The sequence below is a fragment of the Notechis scutatus genome, chromosome Z (assembly GCF_049901735.1).
Source record: "Notechis scutatus isolate UNSWTSFEM ecotype Mainland chromosome Z, rNotScu1.2, whole genome shotgun sequence".
Taxonomy (NCBI): Eukaryota; Metazoa; Chordata; class Lepidosauria; order Squamata; family Elapidae; genus Notechis; species Notechis scutatus.
In genome coordinates, this window is record NC_142025.1 from 133,362,829 (window position 1) to 133,387,412 (window position 24,584).

At 40.3% G+C, this 24,584-nt stretch overlaps 1 protein-coding gene across 7 annotated transcripts in view; it reads left to right on the forward strand.

Moving 5' to 3' along the window:
- The first annotated feature begins 69 nt into the window (after positions 1–69).
- TAOK2 (TAO kinase 2) overlaps positions 70–24,584 on the forward strand; it is a 40,769-nt gene continuing 16,254 nt past the window's right edge. For 2 of the 7 annotated variants that reach the window (XM_087944979.1, XM_087944975.1), the window contains exons 1-17: positions 75–1,020; positions 9,035–9,852; positions 12,192–12,364; positions 12,844–12,915; positions 13,092–13,193; positions 13,673–13,718; positions 13,809–13,905; positions 15,001–15,114; positions 15,639–15,730; positions 15,829–15,922; positions 16,021–16,102; positions 16,783–16,950; positions 17,089–17,301; positions 18,266–18,394; positions 19,735–19,971; positions 22,582–22,710; positions 23,658–23,861. In XM_087944979.1, the coding sequence (XP_087801105.1) occupies positions 12,233–12,364; positions 12,844–12,915; positions 13,092–13,193; positions 13,673–13,718; positions 13,809–13,905; positions 15,001–15,114; positions 15,639–15,730; positions 15,829–15,922; positions 16,021–16,102; positions 16,783–16,950; positions 17,089–17,301; positions 18,266–18,394; positions 19,735–19,971; positions 22,582–22,710; positions 23,658–23,861 (1,911 nt within the window). In that variant the 5' untranslated portion in view covers positions 75–1,020; positions 9,035–9,852; positions 12,192–12,232. Of the gene's footprint in view, positions 1,021–3,044; positions 3,089–5,223; positions 5,248–9,034; positions 9,853–12,191; positions 12,365–12,843; positions 12,916–13,091; positions 13,194–13,672; positions 13,719–13,808; positions 13,906–15,000; positions 15,115–15,638; positions 15,731–15,828; positions 15,923–16,020; positions 16,103–16,782; positions 16,951–17,088; positions 17,302–18,265; positions 18,395–19,734; positions 19,972–22,581; positions 22,711–23,657; positions 23,862–24,584 lie in introns of those variants that run through there. The other 5 variants (XM_026682215.2, XM_026682209.2, XM_087944976.1 and 2 more) reach the window with 4 other exon arrangements.

Sequence of the window (24,584 nt, forward strand, 5' to 3'; positions counted from 1 at the left end):
ATGCATCGCGTCTGTGCGCTCTTCTTCGGCGCCCCCCTTCATTCTACGCATGCGCCTGACGTTTTCTCTGCCTTGGTTCCGGTCTTGCTCCTGCCTTGGGCGCCATCTTGGATTTGGGGACAACTGGAGTGAGTGAGAGGGAGGGAGCAGACGGAGGAACCCGAAGAGGCAAGAGAGGGGAGGGGGGGCCGGATAGAGTCAGGCCCCCACCCCCACAGCACCCTCCCCTGTAGAGACCTCCTCCCTTTTCCCATTCTTCCACCCCCCCATTCCCTGGCTCTGAAAGGATCTCTTTGCCTTTTATAGGGACCACTCCACCCCCGCCCACCTGACCTCTCATTCCTTTTTGTTCCCCTTCCCCCGCCCCGCAGGTTTCCCTTAAAGACCTCTATCAATCTCCTTTGCAGGGTCTTGCAATTCTCCTCCTCGCCCGTTATCTGTAGGTCCCTTATACCTCATCTGTAAACATCTGTAGGCAGCCGCCAACAGCTGGAAGGGACTGCAGCAGCATCCTATGAAGCCCACGACGCCTTTCCCTTGCAGCCCATCCCTCTTGCAAAGCGAGCTACTGGGCTGATACCGATTGTCTTCTTCCTCCACCCCCACCCCTCCGCCTTCCAATTTGGGGTGGGCTTTTTCCCCCTCCCTCTCCCTCCCCCTGAATTAGAACCATTGCAGAAGGGCCCTAGACTCTTGCTGCATCCTTTTACAGGGCTACCTCCATCGCATCCCCGGTTACCTAGCCACTTGCATGTCTTCACTTCAGCAGAACAATTTTTTCCTACCCAAACAAGAGGGAGGGAAGGAGAGGCTCAGAGGGCAGCTGTTGTAGATACCCTGTGCTTCCCATCCAGAGGCCTTCCTTTTCCAGGGGAACCACTGACAGTTCCCTCTAAACCCTCTTCCTTGATTGGAGGGAATAGGGAAGAGGAGGTAGTTGGGGGTACTCTCCCCACCCCCAATATCTTGGAGCTGGAGCCGCAAGGGGAAGAATATCTAGGCAGCTGCGGAGACTTACAGGTGAGACCCAAGCACGCAGTTAAGGGGAGAGTGTGGAGGGGGGAGGGAAGGGTATTTTTGTGGGATGGGAAGGCCGGGCAGTGAAGAGAGAAGGAAATGTTTAGAGAACAAAAGAGATTGTATTGCACCAGTTTAGGAAAACAATCTGCTTTTCTGTCTGTCTGCTCTTACCTTCTTTCTCCTATAATTGTCCTTCCAAATAAGTCAGAAATCATATTGTCTCTGTTGGGAAACATATTCTGTTTCCTCTTCATGTTTTTTCCCCTCTTTGAAGGCTTTGCAAGGCAAGAGACGAAAGAAGAGTTCCGTTTTCCAGGGCTCGGGCCCTGGGCCTAACATCTTCCTGCAGGAGGGAAAAAGGATCAAGTTTTTCATCCCAGACCTTCCATGTATAATCAGCCCTCTCTTAAAATTCCACTAGGGTTCCTCACCCACTTGGGTTTTCTCTCCTTTGGAACCTCAGGGTCAGGGAACCTAGGAAATCATCTGTCTATAGTCTCTTAGACTTTTTTCTCCTTGGACTAGTCAGAGGCCTCGACTCCTGTACTGGTTTTAATGTACCAGAGCTATTTTATGCCCTTAAATATTCCTATAATGACAGAATTTGGGAAGTTAGCATGAGGTATATAAGAATGGGGAGGATCCTATTGAGTTCCTTAAACCATTAAATTTTGTGTTTTTTTTCTGAATGATCATCATATTCTGCTATTTAAAGAAGCTAGCTTAATTATGAAGAAAAGTTGGGCTTAATATATAAATTTACCATTCCCAGCCCCAAATTATTTAGCAGATAGAAGTGAATTAATAATGGTATAATATTTATCAAAGAAAGCCAGGTCCATGAGTAAAGAAATCCAACTTCACATTCATCCATATAGTCATCATTTAAATACTTAGCTTTCATTGGTTTTCATTTTAATATTTAAAAACTGTTTAATGTTTAATTCTGATTTCCATGTATGAAGCATTAGAGCAATAAAAATGCTGTTTAAAGATAGTATTTGTGTGTAACAGAATATGAAAAAGCAGTTACTTTTTCCAAAATGGAAATGGATGGTCTCTTTGCCACTATGTTAGTAAGATGAGTGCTGTTATCTTATACTAATTAAAATAGGACTTCTTCAGTTGTCTAGGCTTTGTGTATAATTGTACACAAATGCTAAGATGACTAGCCACTATTTTATCAAGGACCATTGGTGAAAAGCATTAGGTTTTAGGGCTTCCTTCTTTATGGATTATATTCCTTGACCTAGAGTGTTTTTTACTCGAGGGTTGCATGGTGTTGGGACATGGTTCTCACATTAAAGATTGGAAAGAAAGCTAGGTAGAACAGTTTTGTCTCCTGAGATACACCCAGTAAAGTTTCATTTTAAATATCTTATTTTAGGGATGATTTTGTGTATCATATTCTTCTCAAAATAAGTAACTTTTGGCAAGCTATGTAAGGCTTGTGCCATTATTGCTTACATCTATTTTAATGACAGCATTGTTTTATTGTCTAGAAAGAAACATACAATTTATAAATCTGCTGGCTGCTGCAGTCTGTTCAGATTTCTTGTCCACTAGACACTAATCTATGGTTAGCTATTTTGTTGTTGTGCGTTTTGTGCATCTTTGAAAATAAATTTCTCAAAGTTACTGACTTTGTTTTTTTAATGTAGTAATGTTTATTTTATCAGCAGCCCACAATCATTGTTTCCCTGGAGATATTTCTTATCATATATTCCCTTGGACAGAATTTTGCATATTGGGATCAAATAAGTATGTTGGTACATTTATACCCAACTGCAAATGATTAGTTCACCATGCTAATAGGAATCACTAAATAACAGGAAATGACCATGTTTTAATTAGTGTTTTGTCTCAATCAGAATTTCTAGATATTGATCTCTTAACAAGCTAAAATTTTAAGTGATTTATTGTTGTCTTAAGTGTCTTACTTGTTGAAAGAGTTTCAAACCAGGGATTTTAATAGTAAACTAACTACTAATATGGTTTCCTGGTTTATCTCCACCCCCTGGTAGGCGGATCCACGCAGAGATGGACAACTTATACTATCAGAATTCTGGTAAACTAGCTCATAATTCTAATTTCTCTATAAATGAGATACTATTTCATAAAAAATATTTAGATTGTAAAGTCCAATTTTTTTTTGTAAAGATGATGCTTGATGACAATTTCCTCTAGATTTTCACATTAAGAAAAAGAAATGTAGAAAATTCTTATTTTGAGCCAAATGATAGTCTTGTGCCTGAGAAAAAAGCTCATGTACTCTTCAGGGTAGCAGTTGAAATTGAAATTTCAAAGAAAAGAATTACTTGGTGTGTTGTGATTGGGTTCACCTCAGTTTGCACAGCTTCCATGGTGTGCTGTAAGATGACAAATACAAAACATCTTTAATAAGCTGGATTTCTTTATTTAGACATTGCAAATTTTAGAATCATATCTGACACCTGGATAAATAAATTGCATGCTTTGTAAAAAAAAAAAAAAAAAACAGCTATGGAAACTTCTCCCTTTGACAGAACTTTTAGATCTTTCCTCCTTTATTATAAGTTCCTTTTCAGATATAAGTGAAAAGTGGAAGTGCTTTCCAGAATATCCAGAGCTTCTCTTTATTTTTTACCCTTTAATTCCTGTTTTGGTGAGGTTCTATATTATATCCTTTCCATGACTGCAGCACATTTTCCCATTCCAGTTTCTCACAGTGATACATTTAAGAAATGGAGCAGTTTATGCAAAAAAACTAGCTTCCTTGCTAGTGAAATAAAACATTACTTAGGGCATTTATTAGAATTGGAAGGATCTCATCTATCCTTTCTTAATATAATTTTCTTACGGCTGCAGCAAAATCTCTGAAAATGACTGCAGTGTGTTCCCAAAGCATTATTTTTTATCACATGCTGTTGTGGTAGAATATAACCCCTAGGGGTTGCTCCTGAGTTACCCACAGGTATCTCAGTAGGCACTTTCTTCTTCCAATTCAGAAGATCTTAATATAAGTTGGAGGGGGAACCATCTTTGGCATAAAAACTCTTTGAACCTTTGACAGGGAAAAAACCCAGTGCAGGATAATTGGGGGAAGGGGACACCTAAGATACAATCTTGTGTCTGCTACTGAACCTCTTGGGAATCACATTTGAATAATTATGTAGAGAATAATGTAGGGGGAGCAGAAGACAGAAACAGTAGTAACATCTTAACATATGCCTCATTGAATTTTTCTGTCCCAAGACACAATCTCAAGCATTTGATGCAGCAGCCATCCAGGTTCTAAAACAGATCTGAATCTCAGAAGTCCCTGGTAGCCCCTTGCCTAAGAATGCTAGATCTACTACCTTGGGTTCCATAATAGCAGAAAGTTAGAGTTTGTATCTGAGAGTTATAAATAAAAATGCCTTTTTTAAAAATGAGTTTGACGGCAAGAGCTTTTTAACTTTCATAATTCCAATGGAAAGCTTGAATGAATGGATGAATGAATGAATCCTTTATTGGCCAAGTGTGATTAGACACACAAGGAATTTGTCTTGGTGCATATGCTCTCAGTGTACATTAAAAAAAAAGATACATTCATCAAGAATCATAAGGGTACAAATAAGCTATCAAATCATACAAGGAGACAGTCAATATAAATCGTAAGGATACAAGTGGGAGGGGATGAGTGATAGGAGTGATGAGAAGATTAATAGTAATAGTAATGCAGACTTTGTAAATAGTTGGACAGTGTTGAGGGAATTATTTATTTAGCAGAGTGATGGCATTCAGAAAAAACTGTTCTTTGTCTAATTGTTCTGATGTGCAGTGCTCTATAGCAGTGGTCCCCAACCTTTTTTGTACCAGGGACCAGTTTCACGATTATTCATTCTTTGCGGCCTGGTACAAAATGATCCACGGACCGGTACCAGCATCAGCACGCACGACCAAGGCGAGCCGAGCGGCCAGCCAGCCAGCCGTCCCCCACTTCTCCCCGCCACCTTCAACTCCTCCTTTGTACCTTCTCGCGGTCGATGGGCTTTTCAGGCTCTTTCTTAATCTCCTCCTGAGTAACGCGAGACTCCACTGCCATCGGGACGGCTCTTCGTTCGAAGCCACCCCCACCCTTCGACGAAACTAAGGCGCGAGGATTCCTTCAGCACCCAAACGCCGCTTTCCAACCGACGACCGACAAGCTCACCTGGAAGCACTTTCTCAAGCGCCGTCAAAACAAGATGGCGGCGCCCAAGCAAAGTAGGCCCTACTTTCATTCTTTGCGGCCCGGTACAAAATGATCCACGGACCGGTACCAGTCCGGGGCCCGGTGGTTGGGGACCCCTGCTCTATAGTATCATTTTGAGAATATAAATTGAAACAGTTTATGTCCAGGATGTGAGGGATCTGTAAATATTTTCACAGCCCTCTTTTTCACTCATGCAGAAAGCATTGCAAGAAAGCACCAAAATAAGCAGGGTACCAAAGAATGAAAGCAATGAATGGGCAGCCCTATTGAAGTTAACTGCTATCCTGCATTATCAAGATATCTCGCACAATGAATATTTAAATATTTAAATTTTATTTAAATTTGAAAGGGAATGAAGGGCTCTGTATAAATATGCCAGTATTTCTCTTAATTGATTCAACCGACTAAGTCAGGGTGTCATAATAAGAAAGATCTGTCCAGTACCACTAACTACATTGGATCAGTCTAAGATCATTACAACCCAGGTTTTTAATTGGCTTTTTAAAACAATCATATTGATGGCCAGTATACAAATAACAATACAGGTGGTCCTCGACTTGTGACAATTCGTTTAGTGGCTATTTGAAGTTTATGCTAGCATTGAAAAAAATGACTTTCAACTGGTCCTCACACCAATGACCATTGCAGTGTCCTTGTAGTCATGTAACTCCAATCTGGGCACTTGGCAACCAGCTCACATTTACGTCCATTGCAGCATCCTGCAATCACTGGATCACCATTTGCTACCTTCCCAGCTGGTTTTTGACAAAGTCAGTGGGAGAAGCCAGATTTACTTACAATGCAGCAAAAAATATATAATAAAATCAGATATGATAGCACACTTCTTAGCGACAGAAGTTCCAGTCCCAATTGTCATAAATTTAGGACTGCTTGTAGATAATTTTTGAAGACAGCAGCAAAAACTACTGTTAATGATTTCTTTTTAGAACTCTTATTAGTTTTCCTGGTTTTGTCTTTAAAGAATACAAATATACTGCTACTATAGCGTAGTTCCATTACAGCAACCAGAGTCCAGCAACAGATGTTAGTGTGTCTCCTTCATCTTTCCTTTACTGAGGTGGCTCTTCTTTCATTTCTCCATCTCTGACATTGTCACTTCTAGCTTTTGCACAACAGAACATTGTCACTTATTTTCCACTCAATTTCTCCTAGGATTTCCATCAATTCTTCCATTTTATCCTGCTTTAGTGGCCAAAGATTAACATTTTCAAAGTGAGAAGGATAAACCTAGAACAATTCAGAGGTCTTTATGCATATTATAACTACTGAGAGACTACTGGTATTTCCCATCTTTCACAAATTGTATTGTCAGGAAACAAAGAAACTCTTGTTGTGGAATGGGGAAAGATATGGAGCCATTACAAATGTAGATTAATATAGAGTACACTTGCACAAATGGACTTTTTTATCCTACTCATCATGCATGTCACAATTTCCAGCCACAAATGTTGAGATCCTCTTTACCAATGTTTCTCAACCTTACGATATGCCTCTATGGAGATTCTCAGTCATCCAGGTCATGGTTGTCCAAAAGGTACTTTTTAAAGAGGCAGCTGGACTTTCTGGGTTTTTGTTTTTTTTGAAGATGTTTCACTTCTCATCCAGGAAGCTACTTCAGCTTTGATCCCAAAGTGCGTAGCTAAATGTCTGTGGAAGTTCTTAGTCATCCATGTCATGGTTGTTCCAAAGGTGCTTTTTCAAGAGGCAACTGGACTTTCTCATTTTTCTTTGAAGACATTTCTCTTGAGAGGTGAAGAAGCTTCTTGGATGAGATAAAACGACTTCAAAGAAAAACCAGAAAGTCCAGTTGCGTCTTGAAAAAGCACCTTTGGGACTTATATTTGAACTTCAGATCCCGGAATCCCCTAGCCAGGTTGAAAACCACTGCTCTTTACTACCCAGGTACTTAAGGACTTTCAGTTCCTACAGTTTGCCATTCTTTAAATTTCTGGTGTTGGAAAGCTTTGACGGTTCATTTCCTTACCTAAAAACTAATTCCTTATAGTCCATCTACTCCGTGAGAATCTTATCCAACCATTTATTTATTCATCTGATTTCTATTGTGCTGCAATCCTAAAAAGACTTTATCAGTGGCTTACAATAACAAACACGATAATCTAAATAAAACTGTGTAAATCTTCAAACAATACAATATCTGGCCTCAAAAGCCCTCCAGAAAAGCTCTGTTTTCAACTTTTTCCGGAGAGCAAATAACATTGGAGATAGGTACATCGCCAACCAAATGCCATTCCAGAAGGCCAGCCTTATCATAGAAAAATTGTGTTTTGGGATTTTTTTTAATTGGGGGGGGACACAACCAAATGCTTCTCCTGGCACAAAGTGACCTGATGGAGAGGGATGATCCTGTAAGTAACCTGGCAGAAAGCCATGGAGGGATTTATAGATTAAAACCAGCACTTTAAATTGTACCTGGAATGTGGCATACATTGCAGTAATCTAACCGGATGATGGTTAGTATGACAGTATGAGCCACTCTAGTCAGGTCCTCCCGTCCCGAGTAAGGCTGCAGTTGGCATGGAAGCCAAAACCGGGGAAAGGCCCTCACAGCACAACTTCTGACTACTGATTCGGCAAGAGTCACGAGTCCAGGAGGGCCCCCAAGTCACAAACCTGCTCCTTCAGAGGAAGGTCAAACTCATCCAGAGACAAAACAAGGGGCATAGAGGGATGCGGATAGTGAGGTGGGCAGCATATAAATATCTATTTAATAAAAATAAATAAATCCCAACATACAAACAGTAGCTCTGTATTGCTAGAGTTCAATTTAAGCCTGTTCTGCCCCATCTAGAACAACAAAACCTCCAAGACATTGGAACAAGACTGCCCAGGGTCACGACATATAGTTGGGTATCATCAAAATATTGTTGATATCTGACCCTGAATCATTCGATGAGCTCCTGCAGCAGTTTCTGCAGATGTTGAAGAACCCATATCTTTCTGATTATGGGTGCTTAGTTCACTGAAGGTTTTGCCTTTACTGTTACACTATAAATAGATGAAACACATGAGCCAAAATAATATGCTTTAAAAACAGCATGCGTGGCTTTGTCAGTAACTTCGTCTAAAGAGAAGGTTCTTCCTCTTGTCGATGTTGCTTTTAGTTGCACTCTGCAGTGTATGTGAAATAAAAATAAATTAGACTCTCCTGAGGGGAGGGTTTGGTTTTTTTCCATTCAGAAGTTCTTGTGTTTTTAGGTTAGATACCGTGGGTATTATGCTTTTAAATGTTGTAAATTGTTTTCAAGTTAAGTATACTCAATTATTCTATTGCTGTTAATTCTTGGAAATGTAGTATTTCAACACAGCTGATAAAATGATTCGATTCAGTTCGGAGTGGGTTTTTTTTGTTTTGTTTTTTTAAAAACAAAAACATTTTTTTAGGATTCATGACTTAAATACAAACTACTTCATGAGTCTCCATTTAAAGTAAACGGGTGAAATAATTCTCTGCTCTTGTTGCCTGCCAAAGAGCAAGTTCATGTTTAAGAGATTAAGCAGTTTGTGTGCTCTTTTGGTAGGACGCATAACTGTTTGTGAAGTTGCTGAACTCCAAACGATTCCTTATTACAGGCCTCCCTACCCTTATAGCCCCGTTTTGAAAACTTAATCTCCGGGGTCTGCCTTAACTTTTGGCCAGTTTGGTGCAGGCCAGGCAGCAACCACCACAACAGGAATCCTTCCAGGTGCTTTCTTGCCAGTAGTATCACTGCCAAGGCTAGCCTTACACGTTGCCTTTTTTTTCTTCTTCTTCTTTAGATTGTTCCCAGGGAAGCAACTGAACAATGCAAGGATTTCCTCTGACCGGCATAACCTGCCTGCAAACTGTTGATTTCCTTATTTTTCATTTCAACCCACTGGAGTCAGTCCAGCAATCACTGCCCATCCCAGAGAGTGAACAGGGGGGGGGGACTCTGTAGTTGTTACAAAGTTTAAAGTTGCAGCAAGGCTGCGGGGTCTTATTTTTTTTCAGTCTCCTCAGTTGCAACCCAGTCAAGGGGGAAGACTTGGTGTGAGAAACCTCCCATCTAGGTGGCTGTGCTTCCCAGGGATAAGACTAGGTCTGCAGACCTGGTCTGTCAAGCTCTTTATCTGCATAGAAACCCTGGTGCTTTATGCATTTGACAGTTAAAGCAGCAGTGTGGAGGATAGGCAGCTTGTAGACAGTTTATTTTGGTAATGGAAAGAGACCTTTGTTACCTGTAAAGTTTACTGGGTATTCCTGTTTGATGCTGCACTGTACAGCGAATGGTGCAACAAGATGGTTTCTGGGAAACTTTGGATCCTGATAACTTGTGCTGCTGATTAACTACTATGGATTTTTTCTAAGGAGCAAATAAGGAAAATGCTGAACTTCTGAAGTGTAGTTAACTAGAGAGGAGCTGATATTTTCCAGAATTTATTCTTGGATTAAGATTAAGTTATTAGATTCTGAATTGTGATTGGACCATCCTTAATGTGGGGAGAAATGCAGTCAAAGATACTCATGAAGATTTTTGAATGAACTAGACATGAGAGAAACCAAGAGATTCAAGACTGCAACTACAATCCTTGTTATTCATGTCAGCTGCTGGCAAGTAAGTTTTCTTGCTCATGAATCTGCCAGGCTTCTTCTGTTGGACATTTTGGGAATCTTAAGTTCTTCACCATTGGATTGAGAACAAAAAGAGTAATCTGTTTGGTAGGACACACATTTTCCTCTTGCTTTTTGGAGTGTGGCTCATTTTTTACCCACATGGTTATTTTGTGATTAGACTAAATATTCTTGTACATTTAACATTTATTCCATCTTGTTTCAGAGGCTCAAAGTATCAATTTTTAAATGTATATCTTTAGCTTTTAAAGGGCTCACTTTAGAAATGTTGTGTAAGTAGCTTTTAACCAGAATGTGCCTACCAAAGGGTTTCATCTAGATTTCTAGATTATAAATTTAAAAATTTCCCAAGAAGTTTTTGACGATGTTGGATGGAAATTGTAGTCTAGTGCATTTGAAGGGAACCAAGTTGGAGAAATCTGCTGTAGATATAGCAGACTGGAAGATGGGAAAAGAGTGTAGAAAAATTACCATTTCCAAAAGAATATTTACAGCGAAGGAGCAATTTTTTTGTATGGGGCAGTGTCATCTGATACAGCTGTTCTCACATATTCCAGAAACAGTTACACTCTTGCAGGATCCAATCTGGGTCGGTCATCGGGGCCAGAAGTTTAGTCTTCTGAGCTTTTGGACTCCTGCTGAAGACCATCCTCGGGGAACTGGTTTGACATTCCTTTAGAGAGAAGTTCCCTGAGGATGGTCTCCAGCATGAGTCCAAAAGCTCGGAAGATTAAAACTTTGGTCCCGTGACCGATCCAGAATGGATCCTGCAACATTATCCAGGGACACGTATATTTGCCTGCATTTGTGAATTACATACTTTTTTTCTCTCTCATTACATTCTTGATATCTGCTTATTAAAGTGGTCAATAGTTCTTGTGCATGCATGTGATGTTCATAAAAATTAACACTTGGGTGACATTGCACAATAATGAAGAGATTGGTGTACCCCAATAACAATTATACCACTTTACAGTGCTTCACAGCCCTCTCTAAGCGGTTTACAGAGTTAGCCTATTGCCCCAACAATCTGGGTCCTCATTTTACCCACCTCGGAAGGATGGAAGGCTGAGTCAACCTTGAGCCTGGTGGGGTTTGATCTGCCAAATTGCAGTCAGCCGGCAGTCAGCAGAAGTAGCCTGCAGTACTGCACTCTAACCACTGCACCATTGTGGCTCAATTTGGGCTATACATAAATAACTAACTTGCATTCTCACTACATTCTTTGTAAAGGACTGAATTGTCTGTTTCCCAGCTAATAAATACCAAGTAAAATTTTCAAGGATCTAGAAATCCCTTGGTCTATGTTCCTCTAATTCTTTTTAATCTCTTATAGCCAATTTCTTCATTTTACACAAGGAGGAGTTGCTTAAGAGTAACAGAGTAGTTTTAATGGACAAAAAACATGGCAGTATTGAGTTGGACTCAGCTAACATAACATTCAGTTAAAAATAAAACTGACAATATTTAGCAAGCCCTCCAAAGGCTTGTCCTTTTTTAAAAATAGATATCATTGTCTTTATCTCTCCTTTCAATAAAGATAGCGCAGAAATGAATGCAAATAACCAATCTGGTAAACTCAGTAGATGAGAATATTATTACTTGAACGGAAATCGGTGCCCATTGCAATATAAAAGTGGGACGCGCAAGTACAAGACTGAAACATGAGTTGCTTTACGAGAAAGAGAAAATGTGCTCCTGTCATTATTATTTTAGTGGCCAAAAATTAGGGGCAAATCTGATTTCTGTGTCTATGGAAAGTAGGTATAACTTTATCGAAAACTCCTGGATTTTCATAGAAAGAATAAAGCACAAGCATATTTTGAGCTAGAGCTGGAAAAGTGGGATATGTAGAGATAAGTAGAGCTGATATTGGTACTTCAGTATCCTAACAATTACTAGTTGAATGCTGCCACATAAATAGCAGAAGCCCAATTTGAACAAGCAAAGACTATTCTACCTTCTGTATCACAGCAAGATCCATCTCCATTTGGCATTGATGGCCTTACCGCTATAAACATCTCTCACGGATTGTCTTGTTTCAGATCTCTTATTTCTGTGAATAGGAGTAGGTGCTTACAGAATCCTTTTGAAAAGGCTTTCTGGGCTTTGTCAGGATTGCATGCGTCCTTGAACCTATTTCTTCAAATGGGAGTATAATTTTCGTATATTTGTACCCTTCTAGCAAAGTTCTCAGGATTTGCTTTGCTTCAGCAAGATGGCGGCATCAGATATCGTTGAATTACATTCTTATAAATAAGAATACATTACCTAATTTATACCCATCTGGTTCAGTTTGCTAATATTTGTTTCCCACTGTAGGAGAACAGCAACAGTGAAGCCCAGCCTCATCCACGGCAGCCATGCCGTCTAATGCCCGGGCTGGCAGTTTGAAGGACCCTGAAGTGGCTGAGCTGTTCTTCAAGGATGACCCTGAGAAGCTCTTTGTTGACCTGCGGGAGATTGGTCATGGCAGTTTTGGAGCTGTCTACTTTGTGAGTGCCAAAGGAGTGTTAATGCTCATGCTCAAGCTTTGCCAAGATCATTTAACACAACTGTTTCCCATTGGCTTTGCTTCCAGTAGAATCAGTTTTGCTTCGGGGTCCCGTCCCATCAGAAGACCACTGCCACTGAATATTAGATGTTGAAGAGCAATAGTGGGAGGAACTTTCTCCACATCTTGCTGATAGAATCTGATTGGCCATGATCAGAAGTGGGGAGATGAACTGGTCTGATTTAGTAGAGATGTTGTAACTTTAAATGGATTATAGGGTACTCACCAATCCCATGTATCTCTGGCCTCATGGGCATCTCTGTTCTAAGAATGGGTGATTCACCATGCGATGTGAAATTTACTCCTTTTGAACTGTATTTTTTCCAGGCGTAGGAATAAAGTTCCTCTCTGAACGTGACTGTGGATGCAGATAGTTATTTTCATCATCCTTCTTTGGTTTACTCTCATTATCTTCCTCAGGCTAGAGACATACGCAACAATGAAGTGGTGGCTATTAAGAAGATGTCCTACAGTGGGAAGCAGTCTAATGAGGTTGGTCTTTTTTAAACTATTAACAGTTGTGTTGACCATTAACTTCTAGCCTGTCCCTGGCCTAGGTAATCCAGTTCTCCTGCTTTTCAAATTTTCTAGGCATCTTGTAATATTCTCTCCTTTATTCGAAATGTAGAAGTATATATGGGAGCTCAGGCTCTCTTTGTATTTTCCAGAAATGGCAGGACATTATCAAGGAGGTGAAATTTTTGCAAAAGCTACGACACCCAAACACAATTGAATACAAGGGCTGCTACTTACGGGAACATACAGCATGGGTAAGATGAGAGTGAAACAGATCATTCTTAAGCCATTGAGGTGATATATTACAGAAAGCCTTTTCAAGAATTGAAGATACGCAGTGAAAATGCAGATGAACTGGGCTTTGGGGAAGTCTTGAAAAGGGCCTGAATGATGACTGGATTTCTTGCTTCTCTGCCTGAAACCTTAGTGCAATTTAAGGGAGGGAATTGCAGTGCAATAGAGTGCTGGTTCCTTTCTTGAAAATCATGGAGAAAATTGTTTTTAGTGGTATTTTGGGTTTTTTTTTTGCCGGGGGATGTCTGGATGTCATTGATGCAAGAATGGTAGACTTTTGGTCTGATATAGTGGGGGTTCTTATATTCTTAGTGAATTGGAAATGCCAGGTACAAGATGGAATTGGCATACTGGGCTCCCGGAGCCCTGATTGGAACAGGATGTTTGAAGTTTAAATGATTTATTTGCCCTATGCTAAAATTTCCTCTTAATTCACTAGCTGGTGATGGAATACTGCCTTGGCTCAGCCTCAGATTTGCTGGAAGGTGAGTCCAAGACTAATTGAAGAGACCAGTCTTCCAAAACTTTTCTGAGACCTTTAAATAATGTTCTTTCCCCCTCTCTTTCTTTCCTAGTGCACAAGAAACCACTGCAGGAAGTAGAGATTGCAGCCATAACGCATGGTGCTCTGCAGGGACTTGCCTACCTGCATTCGCACAATATGATCCACAGGTGAGCTCTATATTGTGTTACTGCACTCTCTTAGAAATGTTGCTGCTTATAACAGGGGTCTTCAAACTTGGCAATTTAAGACTTGTGGACTTCCAACTCCCAGGATATCTCCTTCAGTCATGTTAGCTCAGGAATTCTGAGAGTTGAAGTCCACAAGTCTTAAACTTGCCAAGTTTGAAGACCCTTGGCTTATAACATCCATTTTGTGTAGGACAGTATGATCTAATGTTTGCTGCATTGCAAAATCTGTACCAGAATCTATTACTCTGTTTTTCAATCAGCTCCATGCGTCTCTCTCTGACACAACCCTGTTTTTGCTACATTTTACTGTTTGTTCTCTTTATATGATTTGCAGGTAGAATGGCAACATTACTTGTTAAATTCATGCTTCAGTCAAATGTTGCACTTCATGCAGTCTAGCTCAATTATCAGAACTGGACAGTCTTCCAATTTCTTAAATCTGTTTTTTTATATAATAAATCCTTGATATCCCAAACAACTTAAGGAAAAAATATATATTTAAAACATGTTGCTTTTTATCAAATGTTGCAGTTAATATAGGTAGTCCACATTTAGTGACTGCCTGTTTTAGCAACTGTTTGAAGTTACCACATTGATGAAAAAATAACTCTACTACCAATCCTCAAATTTACAACTTTCGCAAGTCAGTAAAGCAAACAACAGAAGAAGTCTGATAATAAATGCAGTCACAGTTTCACTTAGTAACCACTTTGCTTGATGACTGCTTAAAAAAAGGACTACCTACATGTTTTCAACTCAAGAACTATACACACTCTTCTACTAAAAAAAATTCCTCATTTCAGCAGCCTAATTTAAGTAGAGTAGAAATCTTTCACTTGTTGCTATCAAACTATTGAGAGTCAGAGGCCATTACCAAAATTAGAAGTTTGCTGATGGATCCCTCTCTCTTTCTCCTGGTCTTCCTTGTCCTGATTCTTTTACATGTTGCTCTAATCTTTGTCCTCCTGTTTTCTCCTGCCACTCACACTCCTTTTTCATCTTGGCTGCCCATATTCGTCCACTGTGTTCTCCATTTCTCTGTTCAATGTTTAATCACTGTGCCTGTCTTTTCAGGGACGTGAAAGCTGGGAATATCCTTCTGACTGAACCAGGACAAGTGAAGCTGGGGGACTTTGGCTCAGCTTCTATCATTGCTCCTGCTAACTCCTTTGTTGGCACTCCGTACTGGTAAGCTGGCAGAATGAGATTTTTGTGTAATTAGGAAGAGTGAAGGTTGGCTGGAGAGACAGTGAGGGAGTAGATATGCATTTGACACTCTCTAGTTCTTTGAACAAGAAGAAATTTGATCGTTAGAAATGTGGGTTTCCTGGGTTTGCAAAGAGTCTCAGTGTAATTTTAACAGCAGTTGATTCCAAAAAAAAAAAAAATTATGAAGTCTCCTTTTATAAGTCAAAGATTAGAGGGTGTAATTCAGGAATGTTCCAGTTTTGGGGGGGCACCATATGTGAATTTTGAGGCGCATGCTTTGTAGCCTCATTTCAAGAAGTAATGGGCCTAAGAAAATGAAATATATTAAATATATATTAATAATACACATTCATGTGTTTAATGATTTCCCACCTTTGATTACTAGCAACATTGACAGTTTGGCTGTATTTTGTGGTCTATGTCCAGGGTCAGTCTCTATGTAACAATGTGAGCCATTGCTAAGTTACAAGGTATGATTGCTTAATCTTGCGCTCTCTTTTTAGGATGGCTCCTGAGGTGATTCTAGCCATGGATGAGGGGCAGTATGATGGCAAGGTGGATGTCTGGTCACTTGGCATCACTTGCATTGAACTTGGTATGGAATGAGCTACTTGCCTTATAAGGTTGGAGTTAATTGAATGATGTGCAAAAACACAAACACTGGTGCTAACATTACTGTCCTTGTATCTTCAGCGGAACGCAAACCACCCCTCTTTAACATGAATGCTATGAGTGCCTTATACCACATCGCCCAGAATGATTCACCACTGCTGCAATCTAGTCACTGGTAAGGAAAACTCCAGAAATGGCTGTAAGCTTGCAAAAAGAGAAAGATAGGTTTGTAGATTCAAATGAATCCCTGCCTCTCTTCCCTGTTTTCTTCAGGTCTGAATATTTCCGAAATTTTGTGGATTCATGCCTGCAGAAGATCCCCCAGGACCGTCCAACCTCTGATGTGCTGCTTAAGGTATCTTCCACCCGTTTTCACTCCCGATTCTTCTTTTTTTCGCATCCCCAGCGCACCATGCCTGTAGCTGTGAAAGTTGTATTCATTTAATCCCATCTGGGACGAAAAGAAGTTAAAGCAAAGATAAGAACACTAAATATTTAAATCAGAAGAATGTATTAAGGGAAAAGCTAGCATCGGGAACTGGTAATACATGAAAAATGTTGGTACAGATGTTTCTTACATCCTAATAAATACCACTCTTCATCATTTATTCCACACATACCTATGAAAAATACTGAATCTTCACATTGGATTCATAGAATTGTAGAATTGTGTGTTGAAAGTATATACCTAGCATTGATTTTGGTTGATGTTTTTCCTTATTAAGCAATGAATTATTCTTTCTTCCAGTGTATTTGAGTTTCTCTCACTTTCTGTTCCTAAGTGGACTGGAGTAACCATTACATGTTAAATCTAGTTTTACTCGAGTTAAATTAAGAGTAATTATGCATTGTTAAAGGAATATAGTTATTAGATCCTAAGAAAGCTCAGTGGTTGTTATCCAACTCTGTGAATGTACTTAATAGTGAAAAAGGATTGGTCAGATCGCAAATTCTAAGAGATCAGTGGGTAACTTTGGAGACCTTTTGCAGACCTACTTCCTTGGTTTCATGCTAGTTCTTCCTGTGACTCCACAGCATCGCTTTCTGTTGCGGGAGCGACCCCAGACGGTTATCATGGACCTGATTCAGAGGACCAAGGATGCAGTGAGGGAGCTTGACAATCTGCAGTACCGCAAGATGAAGAAAATCCTCTTCCAGGAGGCTCAGAATGGTCCAAATGCAGAGGCACCAGAAGAGGAAGAGGTTTGTGGTTGTTTTCCTACTTTCTCTGATACAGTTCTCCCCGACTTTCTTGGACCTCAGCTCACATAATTCTCTCACCACCACGAGAGTAACAGTGTAGTAACACCTTTCTCATTTAATCCTTCTTTGCTGTTTCAGGAAGTAGAGCAGTTTCTTCACCGGACAGGAACCATCAATAGCATGGAGAGCAGCCACTCGGTACCCAGTATGTCCATTAGTGCCAGCAGTCAGAGCAGCAGCGTTAACAGCCTGGCCGATGCCTCAGATGATGATGATGGGGCTGAGATGGCCATGATGCAGGAAGGCGAGCACACCGTCACCTCGAATAGCTCTGTCATCCACCGTCTGCCGGTATAGAACTCAGTGTCCTTCTGCAAGAGCAGTCAAATGTCAATTTCAGAATAAAGCGAAGGTTGGGAAACATTGTGGAATATTTTCTAGCATGTGATAGAAAACGTAAGCGATAGAAAACGTAAGCCTTCCTGCAGATCGGCCATAAGGATATGGGAATCTTCAGATAATAAGGGGAAAGCTCAGTTTTGAATGTGGAGTATCCTTTACCTCTTTATAATGAAACAAAAAAAACCAGACTTGGTAGAGAAAATGGAAGTCCAGAGTGGGGATGAGAAAGGAGAGAGAGAAGCATGCTGATGATCACAGAACTGGATTTCTGTGGAACATTGCATCCTACTTCCTTAGACATGGGTGGATAAACTTTCCCACCCACCCCCCTTTGTTTTGTAGGGGGGGAATCAGTTCTTTTCTACACTGGTTTTCCCTAGCTTTCTACATTTCTTGGGGTTGCAGCCAAGTTTCTACATGCTTTGGAAACAGCAGTTGGAGGAAACCCAACTAGATTACAAATGCCTAGTCTGTTCATGTTTAATGTGGTCTGTTCATGTGATCTTGCTTTGTGCTTAAGAATGGAAACATGACTGAAGTTGAAGCCTCAATCTAGGTTTTCTCAACATGGCACAGATGTTCATCTGATACACTTTCCAGTTGCTTAGAATTCTAGGAATTACTGCCACAACACATCTGGATGGCGTCAAGTTTGGAAGATGGCCTTAGGGACTATATTGCTTTAAACTTCTGAAAATCTTGGAATTCCTTCTATAGTACTCTCTATAACAGCTTGTGGTCCTGCTCCACTATATCTCCACACTTCCACTTCCTAAAACTGGCTAGTCTAAATTATTCATAGAAGTGCTGTTTGATCTGCCGACTCTACACTCTTGTTTGTGCCTTTTAAAGGAAAAGTTGCAATGTTAGAAGCTGAGGCATCGCTTCTTATGTGCATGTTAATGCTTTTCAGGGCCATGACAATCTGTATGATGATCCCTACCAGCCAGAAATGGAGCCCCAGAGCTCATCGTCAGCTGCCCGACGTCGTGCCTACTGCCGTAATCGAGATCACTTTGCCACCATTCGTACGGCTTCTCTGGTGAGGGGAGAAAGTTGCTTATACTTTATTGCATTATTAGAAGATTGATAATCCTGCCTTCGTATTTTGTACAACTCAAAAGCAATGCATAGAATGGTCTCGCCTTCTATTTTTTCCTCAACAACCACCCCGTGAGATGGGTTGGCTGATCAAGTGTATGGCCAAAGTCACTAGCTGCTTTTCATGCCTAAAAGGAGGATTAGAACTCAGTTTCCTGGTTTCTGGTCCAGCACCTTCATCCTTATGCCAAACTTGATTTCAGTTGGATTCAGTTCTTTCATTTTGTTTTGCTAACCTCCTTCCTTTGCCGGTGGTTTCATAAATTGCTGGGGGTACTGCCTACTAAACCTTCTTCTTCCTTTCTCTTAATGTATTAGTCAGTGAAGTTTCAATGTTTGTGGCATCTGGAGCCCTTTGTAGGAATTTGCTGCAGTGCAGTTGTTAAGCAAGAAGCAGACAAAATTAAGACAGAAAGAAATCTGAATTAACTGAAATGCAGTTGTGTTCTGCCTATTTTTTTTAAAAGGTGTATTCATGGTGAACAAGAAGGCTTTGGACGTATTACTATTTTTAACATTATTTAGGAGTTGATCAAGCAAAACAGTTGAAAGTTTCCTTTGGTAAGTCCAGAACTATGGATAAGTGGCAGAAACCTATACCTATGCCTATTGAGAACATTTTTTTCAACAATTTTCTGAGAGAGGTTAGCAATATTTATTTAAAATGTGAATGCTTCTGTTTCTTAAGACAGCTGCTTCATTAAATCTCATACAATTAAAAAAATTGAATTATTAAATACTTGATTATTTCAGTTATTTAATTTAGAAAAGTTTCTTTACCATCAAGGGAGGTTCTGTGTACTAGAGGCGTGCTATAGTTGGATCCAAAGTGCACGAGGGTACATACATAGGATCCAGCGTGAGCACTCTTTTTCTACTCTTTGGAGGCTGTGGCTTTTCTTTGGCTGGCACAGTGCAAGTGGTAGTAGGAAACTGCCCACTGCTGCCCTGTCTCCCATCACCTTAACCTCTCCTTGACTGGAAGGTAATTTTTCCTGAGCCTCTTCAGGCCGCGTGCAAATCCAGGAAAAGATACGATCCGGTACGAGGATCAGCCAAGAGAGAGAGAGTGAGAAGATGCTCATACCAGATCCTTGCCTGCTTCAGGTCTGAATGTGCACAACACTTCAGTATATTGTTCCTGTTACCCCACGGCAGGATTAGCTGAGTAATAAACCCATGAATGGTATTGTCTCCCCATCATACTTTTGGATTAAATTAAATTTGGATTAATTTTTTCCTGTTTCTCTCTTCTTCCTCTCTTCCGTTCCTTCCTTTCAGGTGACTCGCCAAATCCAGGAGCATGAGCAAGACTCGGCACTACGGGATCAGATGAGTGGCTACAAACGGATGCGGCGTCAACATCAGAAACAGCTGCTGGCTCTGGAGAACAAACTGCGGGCTGAACTGGACGAGCACCAGCTACGTCTCGACAAAGAGCTTGAGGCCCACCGCAACAACTTCTCGGCTGAGGCTGAAAAACTGGCCAAGAAGCATCAGGCTATTTTTGAGAAAGAGGTGAGAACAGGTGACTTGGATAGGGAGATGGAAGATCACTTGGCCAAAGGGGTAGAAACTACAAATGAATTCCTATGAGATTAGGAAGGTGGGAAACTTTAGCCTCCAGCACAAGTTGCAGTGGGATTTATTACAGTGAAAGGCAAAAATTAAATCCCTTTAGTATAACAGGGACTAAAACAGCTTATTTCAAACAGAAGGAGGGAAGGGAAGGAAGAAGGAAGGAAGGAAGGAAAAATTGTCCAAATTGCTAATACTGATCCCAAATTTTTGAGTCATTTCAGCATTCTTGCCTGAAAAAATTGCAAAGTCTCATGAGAGAAGATTGAAATCATGCAAATTAATGGTAATTTCATGAGACCAGTATTTTTATCACCCATTCTTAAATGAGCTGATCACCACCTTCAGGCATGTCACCAAAGTACTGTGAACTGTTTAGGTGGCATGTTTTTTAATCCTTGGTGAAAAACTATCTCCAAATTGAAGTAATTATTTCCCCTATTTCCTTTTGATTATTCCTTCCCATGCACATTCATACACAACTCTTGTGAGATTAAATAAAGTATTGCAGGTTTGCTTGGGAAGAGCCTCTCTGATTAACTCACACTGTTCTGATTGTTCCCAATCCTTCTGGCCACGCAAGCAAGGAGATCAATTATCCTAAACAGAAATAGGTTTGGTCATAACAGGCCCCTATGTTCCTGGATCTGATCTATTCTTTAAAATTAAAACATCCTCCCCCAAAGAATTGAATAATTTAGGCAAGGGTGTTTACAATCAGTTATTTCGCTTGTCGAGAAATGTTATGCCTTGTACAAATTGTATAATTATTGTATAATATTTTTATTAACAATTACAATTACAGAGATTAAAAACTAATACAATTTAAAAAATAAAAGAATACAAAGAAAAAATAGTATGTGCAGAAAAGGGGAAAAAATAAAAATAGAAAAGATACAAAAATAAGAATAAAGAAAAAAAGAGCTATAAAGAAATGACTTCTTCATCAAACGTATAAGCAATTTTAACAACTTATTACCTTCTCTTAAAATACAGCCCATGAATTCTTCTTCCTGCTTCCTCCCATCTCTTGTCGTTTCAATCCTAATCAGCAAAAGTTCACTGTAAGGTTTCTGGAGATAACAGCGTATCTATTTTAACCTTGGACAAATAAACCAACTTGATATTCCTTCCCTTTGCTTTTAACAATCTTGATCCATTCAAATAATGTCCCAGGACCTAGAGCTTCTTTTCATATTTTCTTTGTCCCCTCTGTAAAATTCTTCAAAGCTCTCTTCTGTAAATTGAGTATAGGAAAATTTTTCTCTTAATATATTATCCTTTTTAATTATTAAGATATCAGCCAGTTTCTTTTGTATATCCAGTATATCTTTTTTCCATAACATTCTTGTAGCTGCCATTTTTAAATCCGCTTTCAGCTCCCTCAATCTTATCAAGTAAAACTTGTTCCTCTTTCCTAATATCCTTGAAACAGTGTAGTTAGAGACAGACGCTTGTAAAATTGACATTGTTCAAGGTAGTCTTTCAGTGCATCCCATGTTAAAATATTTTGCTTCATCCTATATTAATAATTCAAATTTAAGTGATCCTCTTTAATTGTAATCTTTGGCTCCTTTTGATTCCCTCTAATGTTGAGCCTTCGTGATTTCTTTTGGAGAATTCAAAACAAAATAATTTTCTCATGGGAAGGATTCTTTCAATTAATTCCCTTTAAAAAAAAAAAAAAATCTTGTCTTGGCCCCTCATTGACTTGCAACTTTCCAAAGTCAACGTTTTAATCACCTTTTGCTGTTTATTCTAAAAGAATTTTTTTAAGTACTTAAACTTGTATTTAAGAACTTTTTTCACTAAAGATGGAAGGAAATTCATCCAGTGCTGTAAAACGTCTCAATCCAAAGGTTCTTAATATCTGACCAGCAGTCAACAAGCAGTTTCCAAAAGTGATTAGAAAAAGAAATATGCAAACCCACTGTTCTTAAAAGCCCCAACTGTGGATTGAGCAAGATAACTCATCTCACAGAGCTCTAAATCTACCAGAGGTTGCGGCCTCCTCCTGAGGAGCAAACTGTTGGTATAGGTGTGGGCAATCTCAAGTTTCCTCCTTGTCCAGACGAAGAGACAATCTGCTCCCTGGCTCTTCATCCCACGGTGGTTTGCCATTTCTTCCCAGAGATCAAATGGTACACTTTCCCATACTAGGAGTCCCATTTCTCTCTAAAGCAGGGGTCCCTAACCTTTTTGGTTCCACGAACTGGTGGCAAAGGCTTTGGCAGTTTCGGGGGTGGGCGGGAAAATGGTTTTGCACGTGCAACCTAAATCCTGCACGAGCACAAATGAAGCTTTGCAGACTCGCACCCTCCCCCCTCCCCACTTCAGTGGCTTGCTTCCTAAAGGGCCGGGGTTTGGGGACCTCTGCTGTAAAGGATGGTTTAAAGTTATTAGTCACATCCCATCTGCAGTAATGTCTAGTTTCCCCACCCTCTTGGATGATGTTCTGACTATGTACAAAATTGCCAGCACGTATGCAAGCCGAGGCATGGCTAAGCTATCTTTCTGTTCCACTCCCATCATTGGTGACCCTGACTGCAGGCAAAAGCTGCCCTGGCCGAAGAGAAGAAATTTCAGCAACATATCTTGGGTCAACAGAAGAAGGAGTTGGGCAACTTACTTGAATCACAGAAGCGCCAGTATAAGTTACGGAAGGAGCAGCTGAAAGAGGTATCCTGATTTGAAGGGTAGTGAAACGTAGCAGCAGGAAAGCGAAAGTTCATTATCCCACACTGGTTTGGCAACTGACTTTTCAAAGTTCCTTTTGCCACCCTGCCTCTGCTTGTGACTAGGGAGCCTTTCAGAGCAATGGTGATGATGAGGATGAAAAATAATGAGTTAGATTTACATGTCACCCAACTTTTAGCAATTCCTGCCACAAATTGTCCTCTTCTTATTTTGATTTGTTTTATTTCATGTAAAATGCTGCAAATGCCTTCTTTAGGGGAAGATAAAATATTTAACTGGTTTTTAGGAATATGTGGAAAATAGTATGCCCTAAAAGGCCAGAAATAACCAAGTGAGATTTATGCTGTCATGCTGACAGTTCCTATAATGATACGCAGCCTGTATCTTTGAAGAGAAAGATAGAAATATCATATACTGTGGCAAACATGGAGAGACATTGTTGGAAGTCAGGGTTTTATGTCCCCTGTGTTTGTTGTTGTTCTGGGATAAAAATGAAAAGGTATATTAAAAAGGAAATGAATATTTGCCTGCAGGTATAATTTATATGTATTCTTTTGGAATTCTGCACCTGTTAATCTCCAGCTGTGAACTGTTGCCAAGATAGGTTTCCTTAATATATGTCTTGGTAGGCGAGCTAGAGATCATGAGATCTGTATTCCAAAACCCGTGGGCTGACCACATTTGGAGGAATCTATCCACAGTCTTTTCCACTCTTGTACACAAATGTTGGAGGGGCAATGGCTGTACTTCCCCACATCTAAATTTGCACACCACGTTAACCATAATTCAGTGGTATACTGAGTTGCGGGTTAGCGTGTCAGATGAACTCGGTCATTGCAGTTTGTCAACATGCTGCCTATCAACAGCCAAAGCTTAGGCCAATGTGTCAACAAAGGAGTGTTCACTTTTTTGTGTTATTCCTTTTGCAGGAGCTGCAGGAGAATCAGAGCACACCCAAGCGGGAAAAGCAGGAATGGTTGCTGAGACAAAAAGAAAACATGCAACATTATCAGGCCGAGGAAGAGGCTAACCTTTTGCGGCGCCAGCGGCAGTACTTTGAGCTGCAATGCCGCCAGTACAAACGCAAGATGCTGCTGGCACGCCATAACTTGGACCAAGACTTACTGCGGGAGGTGGGGAGCAGTAATTGGTGCCTGATGGGAGCAGGAAGGGGGGGGAATCTGTGCTTGAAAAGCAAAACAGCAGGAGATGTACTCTGAGGGGTGGGTGTGTTGGGCAGGCTAAATTGTGTGCCCCTTTTTCCCCCACTCGTATCTCTTTGGAAAGAGTTGCCATAATGAGTGGTTACTTGAATGCCTGCCTTTGCAAGCTTTTTGTGACTTATTAATTAATTAAATGTCCACTAATTAAATGAAGTTAGGCCACCCAATTCCCTAGCAACATTCGACAGGGTATAATATTAAACCATTTAAAATATTACAATACAAAACCAATATATAAACCGCTCAGAGGAAAAATAGCACAGCCTCTAGCAAACTAATTAGGAGGAGTCAACCATCGACTTTAGTCCAAGGCCTGGAGAAAAGCCAGATTTTTAAAAGGTTGTTTAAATTATGCCAGGTTGGAGGCCATATGAATCCTGGGGGAATTACTTTAGAAGATGGAGGCTCCACGGCAAGGAAAGTCCACATTTTTGTTATTTGGTCCCATCAGATAACATGAGGACCCAGATTGTTGGGGGCAATATGCTGACTCTGTAAGCTTTGAGAAGGCTGTAAAGCACTATAAAGTGGTATATAAGTCTAAGTGCTATTGCTATTGTCTAAATAAGTGGGAACCAGAACATGTTGACTCTGCCAGTCATGGGATGAGCAGACAATCCACCATGCCATGGA